We start from the raw sequence: 16,690 nt of genomic DNA, 5'->3' as shown, positions 1-16,690 counted from the left end.
ACACTCGTGTTTCCCTTCCCCATTCGTAAATCTGTCTGTAATTTATTACAGGATTGGCTGCAAGCGCCGTCTGTAGGGTGAGAGCTAGCGCGCAGGGGAGCTGGGGTACGTGACTGGTCCTTGGGGATGGGGAGTGACCCGAATATTGCTGTGATCCTTGGGGCCAGGGCCCAGCTCTCTCCCAGGCAGGCTCACCCGGGTGGCGAAACAGAGCGGAGCAGCCGTACCCAAGGGAACGCTCCGTGACTCCGTGGTCAGGCTGTTACGGTGCCTGAGGCGTTTACAGCTGATACTCGGTTGGTGAAATCTCAGGACAGAGCTCCTCAATTTGGGGTTTGTGCCCTGCTTCCTAACAGTCTGCCTGGCGATGGACACTCACGCTCTTGCGTCACTGCAGGCAGCGTGGCAGTACCACTTCCTGCCCGGACCACGGCCGCTGTGCTGACAGACGCACTCTTCTGTTGGCAGAGCTGAGTCTATGCCGGGGGCTTTCCCAGCACCCGTCTGTCAGCCAGGGAGCGTGGTTATTCCCCCCCAACACACACACCCTGACCAACACCACGCTGCTGACCAAGATTTTTCATGTAGGCCCAGCCGAACTCCGGGGCAGGGACCAGGATCTCTCACGTAGCAGCAGGCCCTACCTGATGCCAGCGTAAGGTAACCATTTACTGCTGCTGAACGATAAGCAGGAGTTGTACGGAGTGCGCGGAGGGGACGGAGGGTGAGTCCTCGGGGGAGACTTTCGTTTCTTGCATTGGCTCAGGCAGGAGCTGGTGCTGGGAAGTTTTTTGCTTCTGTTTTCTTCACGTGGTGGAAGTTCAGAGGGCAAAATGCAGCATCTCCTCTTGTTTTTGCACTGTTGGTGCAGCTGTGCCTGGGCCCAGGATAGAAGTGTGTTAACATCCTGGGCTCAACGTATCTCCAACACCCCTACAAAAATCAAGGATTATAGTCATAGAGGGGGGACAGGAGAGAGGGAGCCAGCAGAAACCTGACCCAAATGGGGAAAGTCGCACCCCACAGGGTCATTACTGCTCTCCATGTCCTACGCCTCACCTCAACTACGGGCAGGACTTTGCTAGGTTTCTGCGCAGGAGACGTATTGACATAGCTTCACTCCAGGTTAGTTTTAATTTCAGGCTTAAATAAATGTAATCTCAAGAATAGATCTGCTTTACCAGATGAGAAAGCATTATTCATAACGTTGTAAAGGAAACCTGTCCATTGTAAACCACCCTTCAGAGCTGACGAGGAGAAAAAGACCAAGAATTTAGGATGCCCTGCAGATTGGGGAGTCAGCTTCAGCAAGCTGGGTTCAGCTGGCCCTGCCCGGGACTAGAATAATTATTAAATAATATAAAATCCCACAGGGATGGGGAAGGTCACAAGTGTCTCTGGACAATCAAAAGAGGGGTTCTGACAAGGAAATTCAGAGCAACCTTGAAATAGATATACACTAATCAGAGAGGTTCCAAAACTAAGAGATCTGCCTGCACAACGTACTGCAGTATTTGGAATTTACTACAACACTTCCATGTCGGAAACGGGGAAAGATAAGTCCTGGGTCACTTCACTCGACAGGCTTTATTTTCTAGGACTTCCAAGACTGTTTAGAATTGCCCAGCGTAACTACAAAACGACACCCTCCTTTGTGCAGTTGTACGTCCCTGCTACATCCTCACAGCACAGACAACCAAATTCACATTTTTTCCTATTATTGTTTCATATGCACAAACTCTGCCATAGACAGACCACACACAACCACAAGAGACGTCCATGTGATGCACTAATTTTGTCACGTCAGACGCTTATCCGAGGTCATTTCTCCACAGACTTCACTTTAATCTTCAGAACGTTGGCGCTTCACCTTCAGATTTTACTACTTTGCATGCAGAATAGCGCTTAAAACGCCTGTGTTGTTTTCGTCTGACATTCTGACAAGCTGTATAATAAAACCAGTTGCAGTCCCAGTGATAATTCATCACCTCCGTTGTTCTGTGTTATGGTCCCTGTGCACGTTCAGACAGAATATCACTCAGCGTTTGGTCACGTCCAGACTTGTTCCTCTTTGTCCTAGAGCCCTGTGCTACTGCTGAGTGAACTGGTGCGCTTGCACTGGTGAAACTAACAGACAGCTGTCCTCTTTCACAAGAGCGAGCCAACACCCACTCTGCTTCAGGAACTTGACTGATAACAATGGATCATGACAGATGATAAACCCCGTCAGTCATCCAGCGACGTTAAGTCCCTCGCTCCTGTAAACATCCTTGCATTCAAATATTTACCTAAAATACCAGCGGAATAACCTATCTATCTAACAGGCCAGACTAAGAACTGTTCATAAATTGATGTAAAGAATCTGCTCAGAGTTATTTTGCTAAGTAGCATTCGCTAAGGAACAGTGATACTGACGAAACATGCTATAAACACACATTTGTTTGGGCCAGCCAGAAACGATCAGTTGGACTTTTGTGGGTTTGTCTACACAGGGAGTTACTCAGGAGCAGCTGTTCTCGAATAACTCCATGTGTAGACAACTCTCAGGTCCTGTTCTCTAAGGGCAGCATTATCCAGTGAATAGATAAACAGAGCAGTTCCATCTTCTATTGGTCCTGGTCCAGCTGCCAATGGACCTACTCAGTTATAACACTTGTAAAGTTGTTATTCAGCCTTAAGCAAAATAGCCAAGAACCAGCAATCTCCTGGATTACAGGGCAGTATTGTTTCTAAAACAAATAACCTCTCAACGCATCCAAGAGGTACAATGAAATCCAACGTTTAATCTAATGGAGCACACGGAAGAGGGAAAATGCATTTGGCAGCGTAAGGCCCGGTCTACACTAGGGATTTACATGGAGAGAGCTGTGGGTGTCCAGGGTGTGACAAATCCACATTCCTGAGCGATGTAGTTATACCCACCTTCCCCCTGGTGTAGACAGGGCTGGGCTGATGGAAGAATTCTTCCGTCAACCTGGCTCCTGCCTCTCGGAGAGCTGGATTAACTACGCTGATCGGCGCGGGTAGTGTCTGGACCGAAGGCCTACAGAGGCACAGCTGCAGCGTTTTCAGTGTAGACGCACCCTGCGCTAACCGCCCACCTACGTTTTACCAGAGGAGCCTTTATGGTCAATTACTTTAGAAAATGATCTTTCAATTAAGCAACTTCAAGACTGCCTTAGCCAGGCCTTTTGTATCTGTTCTTCTTCTTGTTTTTATTGTAACTCCTCCAGCCGGCTAGTGACACTACATGATTAACGCTAAGTGGAAGAAAGAAGAAGATTTGCTAGTTAGAACTTGCTGTTAGCTGCCACGCAGGGACGAAATGGGTTGCACGTGACCACGGTTTAGTCTCGGGATGCCTTCTCACGCTCCATTTCCGTTTAGTTGCATGGCACGACCGAATCTCATCCTCACACACACCAGTTCTGCGGGGCCTGACTTCAATTGGGCTTGCCTGTGTGCTTCTCGGGGAGATCTTTGCATTTGCATTTAAAAAAACCCAAAACCAAGAATAATTATTTCTCTACATCTAGGGCTCAGCCTGCCACTCGCTCGACAGCCCAGGGCGTCCTCGCTGGCCCCCTGCATGTCGGCTGAGATGGCGAGCGCAGAAACGAGGGCTGGGCTGGAGACTGGGGAGTGGCTGGGCCCTGCTCGGGGCCAGCTGCTGGGCCCCCGCGTCAGTACCGCCAGAAACCAGCGATCATGAGTCAGACCCTCCAGTGTCAGGACATTGGCCCAAAATCTCATGACTTTTAAAAAATAAAATCCAGTTATGGTTTTCGGTCTGTCTTTTGCCTCTTTCACGCCGCGCCTCTGCCAGGCTGCAGGTGAGGGTTTCGGGTTGCAACGCCAGTTTTCGATGCATGCTGCCATGCCCGTCTCACCCGCTCCTTCCCCCCCTCCGAGCTGGGGAACAGCCAGCCCTTTCCTAGCACGGTCCTGCCTTCTCTGCCTCCTGCTGCCCTGGGGCTCCTCTGTGGCCGGGTCTGCTGCTGCCCACTCTCCCCTGCAATAGCCACAGTCCCCTCCCCCCGCTGCAGGATTCCTCTTCCCCCCCCCCCCCCCCCGGAGAAGTGGCAGGGGGCAGAAGGAGCAGGCGGGGAGCCGGGGCGAGGCGCTCAGTCGACGGGCCGGAAGGTGAGCAGAGGCGGCTTCTCGGGCATGAGGATGAAGCCGAAGACGGTTTTAATATCTGCCTTGGAGACGGTGTCGATCCTGAAGTTCCGCAGGACCTGGAAGGAGACGTTCAGCTGGGGCGAGGCCGCAGTGGCGGGGGCGGCTGGCCTGAGCTACAGCAGGGGCTGGCTGGGTGGAGGGGGGGCCCGGGTGCTGCAGGGCGTGGAGCTGGGGATGCAGCAGCGCGGGGGCATTTACTGCCTCGTTTCTGCCTGGCACTCCTGAGTGGGCTCCGCGGCCGGGTCCGTCCAGTCCAGATGGAACAGAAAGAATCCGAGTTCCCAAGTGACCGGACGTCTGACGAGTGCCAGGCGTTGCCCTGGAACGGGGGGGGGCTGGGAGCCAAGGTTGAGGCACATTTGCAGAGCAGGAGCCCAGAGCTGGGAGGGTGGGTTGGGAGTGGGGGGCAGGGGCTGAGCCGGGGGGGAAGGTCGCAGAGTCTCTGACGGATGCTGTCCCCTTGCTGTACCAACAAACCATCTGAGTTGTGTCAGGTTGGGCCACGCTGCAGTGAGAGCGTTTCACCCTCCCGGCCGCCTGGCCTGCCTGACCCGGGCCAGCCCCCTGCCGCCTGGCTCTCCGCCCGGGCACCTCGCCCCACGGCCACGCTCCCCCTCGACTCACGTGCATGAGGAAGAGCATCATCTCGGTCTCTGCCAGGCGGCGGCCGATGCACTGCCGGGCCCCGAAGCCGAAGGCCAGGGCCTTGAAGCTGTTATCCTGCTTGCTCAGCCAGCGGCCGGGGTCGTAGCGCTCGGGGTTGCTGAACACCTCGGGGCTCCTGCCCATGGCGTACAGGCCCACCTGGCACAGGGTCTACGGGGCGGCAGAAGGGAGACGTACACACCTGGGCGGCCACTCGGCTCCACCCATCAGCGGGACCCCCACTGGCGGAAGGAGAGCGGATTGAAATGACGGCGGTAGAAACCACTCTTCAAAGAGAAGCCAAGCAGGGAGCGCTCCCTGCCCCCCAAGCTGGCCCAGCCCAGGGCGCCGGGTGGCCCTTCGGGTTTGAGTTCTTTCGCTTCCCTGGAACGCAGGTTTTCTATTCACACAATCAGTAAAACCCAAAACTGAGGGCAGGGGGGCAGGGGAGGAAACTTTCTCGCCAGCCTGTCTTGTTGGCCCACTGAGCAGAGACAGGTGCATGGGGCTGCACAGACGGGCTGGGGTCAGGAGGGGAGCAGGCTGCCCCCCACGAGTGCAGCCCCCCTGCCAAAGACAGCCCCCGGGTGACCCCACCAGCCCTTCAGTGCGGCCCCAGCCGCTTCCCCGGAGAAAAGTCACTCAGGCCCCAACAGAGCCAAAATTCAGGTGGGAAGGAAACGGGTGAGAGGCGAACGCTGGTTTTCTCCACACCCGGGGGTGTTTCTGCTGCAGGTCAGGAAACGTGGATGCTGAAGGCTCTGTCCCCTGCTCCACCACAGCACGGCGCTCGGCCAGGCCTGAGGCTTAGCGGGGCGTGTGAAAAGCCCACCGGGCGCTGGGCCAGTGGCACAGGGCTGAGGATGGGGCCTGGGCTGTGACGTTCCCGCCCAGCTCCCAGAGCATTTCTGCGCACGGAACAGAACGGGCTCAGGGGCTCGCCAACTTTCTTTTGCTGGGACCCCCCTTTGAAAGTATTTCAGGCTGGGATGACCCCCCCCCCACAAAGTGATGACCCCCCCATGCCATGCCATCCTTACCAGCTCGCGACCCCCCCACCCATAATAACCTCGCAACCCCCCCGAGGGCTCACGGCCCCCAGCTTGAGAACCCCTGGTCCCGCTTTGCGACCTGTCTGCTTGTCCGAGCAGCCAGCGGTGAGCATCCCCGCGTCCTGGGGGGGCTGGGAGCGGGAGGAAGGAGGGTGGGTGGGGGCCGAGGAGCAGGCGCTCACCCCAGCCGGCACGCAGTAATTCTGGAGCACCACGTCTTTGGTCGGGTAGCGCTGCACCGTGATGCCCACAGGGTAAAGCCTGCCAACAGAGCCACGCCGTCAGCCGGCTGCCCCCTGCTTCCCCCTCGTGCACCGCAGGCAGCTGGACGGACGCTGCTCCGGCCGAGGGGCCCCCGTGTCACTTCCACTGCCCTGCTTACCCCAGACCATCCCCCCCACCCTCTGAGCCCCTGAGCTTCTGCCCCCCCAATCTGCCACCCCCCACATCCGCTCCCCGCCTTGTCCTGCACCCGGAGGGTCCCGGCTCCAGCACCCCCTGGCCGGAGGCACAGGCCGAGGCGGGCGATTTTAGCCCTGAGGCCAGGGCCTGGCCAGCCGATGAAGAAGTTGCCCTTGAAGCCCCAGGCGACGGAGCCCGCCCTCCAATTCCCCCTCCCCTGGAGGGGCAGCGCCCCGGGGTCCCGGCCCTCACCTCAGCGTCTCCTTGAGGGCGCCTTTGAGCAGGGGCATGGCGTTGAGCAGCTTGGAGAGCTCCCGGGGGCCCTGCGCCTCGGCTTCGGCGATCTCCTGGCGAATGGCCGTCTGCACGCTGGGGTTGCGTGCCAGCTCGAAGAGGGTGAAGAGCAGTGGCATGGCCGTCTGGGCCAGAGGGGACAGTCAGAGCCCGGCCGCCCCCAGGCCTCACCCGGGGCCGCCCCAGGCTGGGCACAGCCACAGGGTGCCTCCCTGGCCGTCCCCGGGGGCCCAGGCCGGATGGTCCCACTGGCGTTGGCCAGCCCAGAGTTATCAGCCCAGCCTCGCTGGTCTCAGACGTGTTCTCGGAGACGCAGCCTCCACCTTCCTCTGCTCTGTCCCCGCCCAGAGCTCTAGGCCTTTGTCCCCTCCCCCCCCCGAATCACCCCACTGCCTCTGGGGGGTTCAAACCCTCTTGGTCACCACAGACACATTCACGGAGCTGCTTCCCCTCCCGAGTGACCTCCAGGCTGGCAACCTCCTGCCGGTGTCCCGGGGCCCAGCGTCAGGCGTGGACCCTGCAGAGTCCTAGCGGTGGGAGCTCTCGGCCTATGCCGCCCCCCCCCCCCCCCCCGCCACACCAGCCCCATTTGCTCCTGGGCCCCTTTGCAGAATCGGGGCCCATTTGCTGCCCCCTTGGTCCCTCAGCTGCTCCTGCTCCCTCTCCTGGGGGGGTCTGGCTCACACGGTGCCTCCCCCGTGTATTAGCCGTGGGCCTCGGGGCTGAGTCCAGTGTTGTGCCCTGAGCGGCTGGGGGGGGTTTCTCCAGGCCCCCCCATGAGCATTTCTCTGTCCTCTGGAGTCAGGTGCTGCTTCCCAGGCTGCTCACGAAGGTCTCCATGGCTGAGCCCGGCCGTGCCCACCTCCATGCAGCCCTGGCGCCTCTGCCCAAGCAGGTCGTGCCCAGGCCGAGCGGACCCGGAACGCCAGCAGGGGCCTCACTAAAACGCCACCGACCCCCATGGGGAGAGCTCCCAGAACCAGGTGGGGGAGAAGCCCGTGGGGCCCCACAGGAACTGAACTGGGATCTCAAGGGGGGGCGGAGACCCCGAGGATTCAATACAGAACAAGTTCCCATCCAGAGGCCGGTCAGGAAGCCTCCAGAGGCCTGGAGCAAGGAGAGAATTCCCCCTTCAGTTCCAGGGGGACCTTTCCCAGCAGGGCCCCCGACCGCCCCGCGGGATGGGCAACTCAGCGAATGACTCGAATGCCGGGGCTGCCGGGGAGCCGGCCGGGGCTGCCACCCGAGGGTCAGAGAGGAGGGGGCCGAGCACTCACTGTGTCCACGCCGCCCGCCGTGAACTCGGTGATGTTGGCCTTGATGGAGTCCAGCGGCAGCTCCGCCTGCAGCAGCAGCTCAGCCATGATGCCCGAGTATTTCCGCTGCTGGCCCAGGCAGAACTCCTGGTAGATGTTCTGGATGCACTTGTCGGCTGGGGAGCCAGCACGGGACAGTGAGCGACGCAGCCGGGGCCACGTTCACCCCTCGGCCCCAGGGCAGGAGCAAACCCGAGCCCCAGGCACGATGGGAAGGGACGTGTCTGGGCCCCGGGGGAGCAGGAAAGCGGAACCCCAAGCGCTCTGAACAGCGGCCCAGGCCAGCCAAGGCCCAGGAAAATGAGGGCTCCCCCGTTTTAGAGAAGGGGAACTGAGAGGAAGTGTCCCAAACCCGACAACAGCAGAGCCCCAGACAGAACCCAGGAGTCCTGGCCCTCAACCCCTCCCCCAAACACACTCTGTCCCAGAGCCAGGAACGGAACCCAGGAGTCCTGGCTCAGGCCCTGAGGCTCTCCCCACTGGCCCTCGCTGCCACAGGGAAGGGGGGGAGGAAGTGTGGGGGAGCCAGAGGCCCAGGGGGGTTTGCCGAGGCGGAGACACGCAAGCCCCACTTCACTCCTGCGGCTGCGGGACAGCCGGGTTCACGGGCACAGGTGTGCTCCGGAGATCGTCTTGCAGTGGGTTTGCTGCTGGCAGCTGGTTGCATCTCAGGTGAGCCGGCCAGGAAAACCCAGGGTGCCCGTGGGGGCGCTGCAGGGGATTCTTTCATTGCCCCGGCGCGGGGTGCAGGGCCCAGCCTGGCACTGCGGGAGCGGAGGGGAGGGGGACGCAGGAGGGGGCTGTGTGACCGGGGATGTGATCATATTGCTAAGAGGCGACACTCCAACCCACACCACGGGTGGCTGCTAGAGGGACCCGGCCCCCCCTCTGAGAGCAGCCCCGCACACGGGGACCCAAGCCTGTTGGGGTGCCCCCCGCCTTTGTGCAGCGCAGCAGTGCCGGGGGCCCCCCTCCCTCCCCGGCTCACCGTGCGTGAAGATGGTGTCCCAGGCCTCGATGTGGTCCCGCCACAGCTTCGTGTTGACCCAGCGCATGAGTCCCGGGGGGATGAAGAGCAGAGGCAAGGTGGTGCGCAGCATGGTCTCCACGGCACTGATGAACCGCTGCGACTCCGCGTTGGGGCTCTCCTCCAAGAGCCCCAGGCGCTCCCCGTACAGGGCGTAGCTGCTTGCTGGCCAGGGGGGAGGAACGTGAATGGCTCTGCCCCGCCGTGGGGATCGCCTGCAGCATCTCCCTGCCATGGGCAGGGAGCCGGGGGCAGCCCGCCCTCACGCACACAGCACGGCAAAGCAGGGCCGGGAGTCGAACCCACGCGTCCAGGCTCGGTCGTTACGCACCAGGGCTCCCTGCCAGCGCGTTCAGGACTAGGACCCCCCCCCGCACACGTCTGAGAGCAGCAACCCGGGTGCTGCGTTCACAAGGGGGATGGAGACAGCCAGGTCCGTCTGGCTGGGCTACCGGAGGGAGGGGCGGAGGCCAGCCTGCAGAGATCCGCAGGGCCGTGACCGGGGAGGAGGAGAGCTCTCCCCAGCCTTGCCTGGCACGGGGGGGGCCGTTTGCTCCGCGTCCCCGGGCCAGGCCTGTCTACACGGAGCAGGAGGTTGGTACGCAGAGCCCCTGGGCATGGTGCGCTGGTCCCAGCTTCCTCCCCGCCAGTGAGCCTGGACCCAGGGGCAAGCCAGGCAGGGCCCAGCGGGTCAGGACGCCCAGTGCGTGGCGCTAGGACCGGGAGCCCCCTGGCACAGCCCACTGCTCACGCCCCTTCCACCACCTACCCTCCAAGGTGAAGCGGAAGAGGTCGCTGTACAGGTCGATGGTGAGCGAGCGGCGCGTGTTCTTGCTGACACGCCGGTGCATGAGGGTGACGAAGTCCTGGGCCACCGCGTTGAGGAAGGGCAGGAATTTGCGGGTACCGGCGGGGCTGATCACCTCCTTGTTCAGGATCAGGCGGTCCGAGCGCCACTCCTCCCCGTTCCTGGGGGCGGGAAAGCAGGGGAGGGATGTTGCCCAGGGTGTGTCATCAGCCCCACACTGCCCCCCGCCTCGGGAGACTCCCCTGCAGCTCCGAGGGCAGGGCCTGGCTCCAGGGAGCGGAGCGCCCCCGAGTCGTGTGGCCAGTCGCTGCAGCCTGCTCGGTTCTCGCCTGGGCCTGGCCTACCCCATCTCCTACCTGCCCCTGCAGCCTTGTCCTCCTCCCTCAGTCCTGGACCTCGGCCTCTGCTCTCCCCCTCCACCCCCTCTCCTCTGCCGTGCCCGCCACCCCATCCCCTCTCCCCCCTTACAGCAGGAAGATGCCGCATTTGTGGTTGCGGAGGCTGCGGTGCGCGATCCAGGACTCGATGCCCATGCGCCGCGGGAAGATCCCCTCCGACTGGAAGAGCTGGGCCGCGTCTTGGGGCAGCAGCACGTTGACGCAGTTGTAGGTGCCCACGGTCTCCCTGTGGGAAGGAGCCCGGCTCTCAGCTTGGCACACGTTGGCCACGGACCAGCCGTCCCACAGCCGGGATCCCCCCAGACCCTGCCGAGCCCAGACAAAGCCCCTGAGGTCAGCGCAGCTGGATCCCCAGCCCCAGCCGCCCCACCCTGTGCCCCTGCAAGCAGGGTCTTTGGAAGAAGAGATGGCCACGCAGCCTCCCTGGGATGGAGGATCCTGGGGCCTGGGGGATTGAAGATCCAGCCATCCACGCGTCCCAACCCTCTCCCAGCCGCCGGCCCCACCCAGCCCCCGTCGGCACGGGGAGTTTCACGCCCTAAGAGCTGGAACAGCAGCAAACTGCAGCCAGCCCCAGCTGCAGCCCTCGGCCCAGCGCGGGTCCCCTCTGCTCTGGGGACATCGCTCCTGGCCCGTGGCAGCGCTCAGCCCCTGCTCCACACGCAGCCCTGTTCCAGCGCGTCCCGCCCCCTCCTTAGGGCTCCTCGCACTCTCCGGTGGCCAGGCGCTGGGTGGGCATCCGGCTGTGCTGGGAACGCTCGGCGCTGGGATACGGCCTGGGCAGGGGGCCCCCAAAGGGTGACCGAGTGGAGCAAGTCTCCGTGACAGATTCCCCCACCCAGCCTCCCTGGTGCCGGCGGCTGCTGAGCTGGGCTGGACTGGGGGCTGCTGCCGCTTCTCCCGGTAACATAGCAACATGCCACGCACCGGGCGGGTGCCACAGAGATGGGACCATCCTCTGCCATCCCCTTGCACTTCCCCTCTCGTCCCAGAGGCCACCTCCTCCTTGCCTCGTCCCAAGCCATGGGGGCACTGCCCAGGGCAAAGGATTCCCGGCACTGCTGGATGCTGTGATCTGGAGGCAGGGCTACTGCCCTCGCCCTCCTGACCCCAGCCGCAGCCAGTTCAGGCCCTGAAGCATGAGAGCTGATTGCCCCCCCTTTCTCCAGACAGGGATTGTCAGGGGATTTATCCTTGATAAAAATCTCCAGCGCAGGCATCTGACCCTGATTGCCTGCTGCAGGGAGTTCCAGGGGTTGGCCCCGCTTGGCGGGTCATGCTATTGGCTCTGAACGGAACAGGGGGGGGGAGGGCTGCGGGGGGCGCGCAGGGGCGACCTAGGAAAGCCTGGCGGTGGGGAAATCCGGCCCCGAAGCGGGGCGCGGAGGGGCCATTTCCAATAGCGCTGATCAGTCGGTGCCGGCTAACCCGGCACGGTTCCGACCCCTGGAGCGCGCGGAGCGGCCCGGGAGCTGCGGGTCCGGTCCCCTGGCTTCAGCCTGCGGGAGCGGCTACAAACCCCCCGCCGTGGGCTGACCCCTCGGGGCCTGGCCGGGACCCACGGCGGGGTGTCCCAGCGCCACCAGCCAGCCTGGGCTCCCCCGGCCCGGCCCAGCTCCCCCCTTCCAGGGGGCAGGGGCCGCTGGGGCTGGGATAAATCCGGGGGCCCGCCCGGCTGACTCCCCCCGACGGGGGATGCTCCGGCCGGGCCGGGCCGGGCGGCGCTGCCCGGGCGCCGCGGACGGGGGCTGCGCGCCAGACCGCCCGGCCGGGGCCCGCGGGCCGCGCACCGGTAGATGGGCCCGAGGCGTTGGAAGTTGCGCTGCATGAGCAGGTGGAAGTGCTGGAAGCTGTCGCTGCGCCAGAAGCGGTACAGGCTGAGCCAGGCGTTGCGGCCGCTGCGCGGGATGGCCTCGTAGGGCAGCGCCGGGCCGGGCGCACGCGGGGCCGGGGCCGGAGCCGGAGCCGGGGCCGGGGCGCTGCGGGCGGCCCCCGACGAGAAGCGGCGGGAGATGGCGGGGCCCCTCCAGAGCGGGCTGGGCGGCGGCGGGCCCATGGCCGGGACGGGGCGGGCTCGGCGGGGCTCGCTGCGCGCTCTGCCGGCGGCTCGGGCTCGCCCCTTATATCCCCGCGGGGGGAGGCTCGCCCCGCCCGGCAAGGACACCGCGCTCCGGGCGCCGGGACGTGCTGTGCTCGGCCTGGGGAGGGGCCGGCCCCGCCTGCGCACCGAGCCCCCCCGGGGCAACACTCAGGGCCCTGCCTAGCCCCCCCGGCCTCTCCTCATCCCCGGCCTCCCCCCCTTACCCCGCCCCCCTCGGTCCCGTCCATCCCTGGCCCCACGTCCTCTGGGAGCTGGGGGGCAGCTGAGCGGGGTGAGGTGACCCGGGAGGAAAGCGGCTGCGCCTTGTTTCGCTCACCCTCCACCCAGCCGGACACGGGCTCCCCACCTGCAGCTGAGCCCTGCCCTGGCTCCCTGGGTGGGTGACAGGCGGAGCCCCCGACAGGCCCCTGCCGACCCCTCTGATCCTCCGCCCTGCTTCTGGGCCCCAGAGTCCCCACGGTCAGCATCTCCGGGCTGGGCAGGCGGGGCGGGCCCCCCTGGGACATCTGATCCTAGCATTCGGTATCGGGGGGAAGGACAGACATGGACCCTGTCTGCTCTCCTCTGCTGTGAGCCTCTCTCTGCCCTTGCATGCGTGGGAGCCAGGGTCAGCCCTCAGCCTGTTCCCGGGAGCAGGCCTAGAACAGCCAGGGGCACTCGGCTGGGAGAGGCCAGCCCCGGGCTGCGGGAGCAAGGGGCTGCAGGTCAGGATTAGGGGGCAGAGGCAGAGCTGTGTATGAGGAGCCCAGGGCTGGGACAGGGCCACAGCCGTGTCAAGCTGCCCGCAGCGCCTCCAGAGTGGGAATGCCAAGCTCGGCGCAGGCTGCTAGGAAACCGGGAACAAACCCCGAAGTGCTGGTGAGCTTCGTACTTCAACTTCACCTGTCCACTGTCCTGTAAACTCCATGGGCTCTGCAGCAGCCTTGCCACGGAGTCACAGACAGGTCCCCAATTTCTCTCGCCACCCTGGGGAGCCTGCCCGGGCCCTTACACCTAGGGGCACAGCAATATTCAGGTCACTCCCAGTCCCAACGACCAGTCACGTACCCCGGGTCAGTCGCACCTGAGATCTTGCACCACAGACAGCGCTCGTGGGCAATCCTGTAATAAACTATCTGGAGCTTTGTTACCTAGGGAAAGGGAACCAGAGAGCTATTGCCAGGCTAAAGCTGGTAACCATAGATACACACAGGAGTGACAATCTTCAGTTTCAAAAGATAACAGAAAGGTCTATAATCAGCACGTGCTATGTGTCCTGCAGGGCTAACCCGGGCTGAGCACTGGGGATCCCTTGCTTCTGCCTAGAAACCTGGCCCCGCAGAGTCCAAGCAGCACGGAGGTAATCAGTCCCGTCTGTCTGTCTCCTGCTATGTGCTCTGAGTCGCAAACTTAGCTGAGGGGAGGAACCCACTTGCATGACTCATCTTCGGGGGGAGGGAAGGAAGCAGGACAACTCAGTCTTTTGTCCTCTTTATCGTCCCTCAGTGGTCCATCCGGTGTCGACCGGCCTTTCCTTTGAGGCAGGACATCACTTGCTGTTGGAGAGCAGCACTGCACACTGGTTAAAGTCTCTCCTGCCCCATGATTTACACAGTCACAGAGGCTCACGTGCTCAAATATTCCCTTACAATAAGGGCTATGGATGCGATAAGTGAGATTAATGTTGGCAGCAGCTCACAGGCAGCCCATAACGTCTAAAGACTAAACACTTCCTCACAATTCTAAGCCCTATATGAACCATCTCGACGCACAGGTGAGCCAGACGGGTTCCAGCCACGGGGTTGTCAGGGCTCCCTTGTGGCATGGGGAACTTGGCATGAGCTGGCACCTGGTCTGCCAGCATGGCAGAGGTACAGAGAAGAGCAACAAAGCTGGTGAGGGGTCTGGAACAGCTGCCATAGGAGGAGAGATTAAAAAGACTGGGACTGTTCAGTTTAGAAAAGAGCCAACTAAGGGGAATATGATGGCGGTCTGGAAACTCATGGCTGGTGTGCAGAAAGTAAATAAGGAAGTGTTATTTACCCCTTCGCACAACACAAGAACCAGGGGTCACCCGATGAAATTCATAGGCAGCAGTTTTATTAAAAAACCAAAGGAAAGTTCTGTTTCACACAACGCACAGTCAACCTGGGGAACTCCTTGCCAGGGGATGTTGTGAAAGCCAAAAGTATAACTAGGTTCAAAAAAGAATTAGATAAGTTCCTGGAGGATGGGTCCATCAATGGCTATTAGCCAGGATGGTCAGGGGTGCAACCCTATGTTCTGGGTGTCCCTAAACTTCTGACTGCCAGAAGCTGGGATTGGATGACAGGCGATGGGTCACTCGATAATCGCCCTGTTCTGTTCATTCCCTCTGAGGCACCTGCCACCGCCACTGTCAGAAGACAGGATACAGGGCTAGATGAACCATCCCAGTGTGGCCATTCTTGTGTTCCTATAGGAATGCAAGGGTCTGGAGTGAGGGACACTGGCGTATGTGTGTGTGTCCCAGGGCTGGGCTCGCAGGGGCACCAGCAGAGCTGTGTGTGAAGCCTACACAACCCCCATCCGCCCCCCTGCCCCAGCTCTTCGCTTGACTCTAAGCACTTCAATTAATTCCTCATTTTCATGAGTGCTAAAAATACCCTGCCCGATGGCCAGAGCAGGAAAGCGCAAGGTCTTGGAAACGGCTCCCTCTGATCTATTCATAGCGCGGCCGCCCGTCACCCCAGTGAGCGATGTTCCTCTCAACAGCAGGGTCAAGAGAAAGGGCAGCTGCTGCATTTGAAGGGGACCGGGCCGCTCTCCCGGCCAGCCAGGCTGGTGACGTCTCTCCATGTCGACCCTGCCCAGCGGAGCTGGTGGGGTGCGGAGGGGAGCCGGAGTGAAGGCAGCGGGAGCACTTTGTGGCCCTACACAGGTCTCACACACAGAGTCCGCAGGAGCCAGCACATCGCAGACGCCTCGAGCCCTGTGCGTCTGAGCCAGAGAGCGCTGGTTTGAACGTGACAGCCCGGGATGTGGGAATACAGAGTCTGCAGCCTGCTTCCCAGAAGGACACGCACAGCAGCCTGGCCCGGCACTAGCACAGCTTAGCCCCCTGTCCCCCAGGGGTTTGCCAGCGGAGATTATCAATCAATTGGAGACTGCACCCCTGGGTGGCCACAGACATCCAGGCCCCCCCGGGCGGGAATCGAACCAGGGACTCCAGGAACACCACCAGACCATGCTTGGGGGCTGACACCCTCCAGTGACAGTCAGTCGCTGCCTGCTCAGGTGCTTGGGGCTGGCTTCTAAGGGGTGTTAGGATCCCAGCACGGGGCCACGGGCAGCACACGGCCGGGTTTCCCTGCTGCCATTTGGGCACCGAAGCAGCATGCTGGGTGCTGAGAATCTGGGGCACGGTTAACACTGGCCCTGGCCTGGGCTGCCCTCGAGCTCTGCTGGATCGGGTGCCGGTGGAGTGGGCGTGCGGCTCTGCGTCCAGGACAGTCATTACAACGAGGCAGTTTGCAGGCAATTCCAGGTGCATGGCCCTGTCCCCGGCACTCCCCGGCACCCACTGCCACCCCTGGGACCGTAAGAGGTGCCACACCCTGCCCTCACTCAGGACACAGTTGATGACCTGGTGCCCAAGACTGGCGTGCAGGGCAGAGGTCTGACGGCACGCATCACCGCAGGTCACAGAGCCGGCCTGCACAGCCGTGGAGGGGACTGTCCCAGTGCAGAAGCAATCCTTCACTGGCACTGCATGGCGATGTAGCAACCCGTCAGCCCTGCCGTATGGGGCGAGGGGAGCCGGGGGCAGCCCTGTGCCATGCTGGCCTTCGAGGCTGTTGGCGGCTGGTGTCAATTACAACAGCCTCCTGGCCGCTTGAACTGAAGCCAGGGGACCAGCCTGGCGTGAGCCCGCCGGGAACTGGGGACGCGCCAAGACTCCCCTGCCCTGAGTGGCGCGGTGTGCTCCTTGTATAGCCACGGGTCTGGTCCTGCTACAACAGCGGGGGACAGCTGGGTTCCCAGTGGCTTTGATTATAGGGGTTGACACGCGCCTGTCGCTCTGAGAGGCAGTTGGGGCTCCTGGCCGCACGAGAAACGGCTTTTAGGGGTGATTTTTTGGTGGGTGGAGGGAGACCAGGAGTCAGGGTTTGCTACTCCCAGAGTGGCCCAGCCAGGGTGCCTCCAACCCCAGCAGGCTGCCTGGCTCTGGCCCCGAGAGTACCGCCTCCTTCCCGGTCCCCCTTCTTCCGATGGGGCCTCTCTCCCCGATGGCAGGTGCCAGAGCCCCCCGTCTTCTTTCCAGGCTCTTGGACGCCCTCGCTCTAGCAGCTGCTCAGCCGGCGGTGGAGAGGCAGAGGGTATCGGACTGACCGGAGCCTGCCAGGCCGGGAGGCAGATATGTAACCCCAGAAAGCTGGAGATCCCAGGGCCCCAGCCTGTGGCCCATTGAGTCCTAGCCCTGGTGGGAAACAAGCTTTTATGTAAC

The 16,690-nt window shown here is 62.1% G+C and overlaps 1 protein-coding gene across 2 annotated transcripts; it reads right to left on the bottom strand.

The window, feature by feature from the left end:
• Positions 1-2,294: 2,294 nt before the first annotated feature.
• On the bottom strand, positions 2,295-12,207 carry LOC137161097 (cytochrome P450 11B, mitochondrial-like). 2 transcript variants are annotated; one of them, XM_067560153.1, is made up of 9 exons: positions 11,915-12,207; positions 10,195-10,350; positions 9,688-9,887; positions 8,880-9,083; positions 7,853-8,007; positions 6,534-6,700; positions 6,062-6,140; positions 4,807-4,998; positions 2,295-4,238 (listed from the first exon to the last, which is right to left on the bottom strand). In XM_067560153.1, exons 1-9 carry the CDS (start codon positions 12,178-12,180, stop codon positions 4,125-4,127), a joined length of 1,533 nt encoding a protein of 510 aa, XP_067416254.1. In that variant the 5' UTR covers positions 12,181-12,207; the 3' UTR covers positions 2,295-4,124. The 2 variants fall into 2 exon arrangements, with proteins under 2 accessions (XP_067416254.1, XP_067416255.1); XM_067560154.1 differs by lacking the exon at positions 2,295-4,238 and having other exon boundaries at positions 4,956-5,069.
• Between the last annotated feature and the right edge of the window lie 4,483 nt (positions 12,208-16,690).

The sequence above is a fragment of the Emydura macquarii genome, unplaced genomic scaffold, assembly GCF_026122565.2.
Source record: "Emydura macquarii macquarii isolate MOO-44397 ecotype Brisbane River unplaced genomic scaffold, CSIRO-AGI_Emac_v2 contig_2246, whole genome shotgun sequence".
NCBI classification, from domain to species: Eukaryota; Metazoa; Chordata; order Testudines; family Chelidae; genus Emydura; species Emydura macquarii.
This window is presented reverse-complemented; position numbering and strand designations above follow the sequence as displayed.

Excerpts from the sequence above, each read along its gene's own strand:
- LOC137161097 (XM_067560153.1), bottom strand. The coding sequence starts at position 12,180 with ATGGGCCCGCCGCCGCCCAGCCCGCTCTGGAGGGGCCCCGCCATCTCC. Across the intron at positions 9,888-10,194 it reads AAATGCGGCATCTTCCTGCT|GAACGGGGAGGAGTGGCGCT; the intron begins GTAAGGGGGGAG and ends TCCCGCCCCCAG. Across the intron at positions 8,008-8,879 it reads GGACACCATCTTCACGCACG|CCGACAAGTGCATCCAGAAC; the intron begins GTGAGCCGGGGA and ends CTGGCTCCCCAG.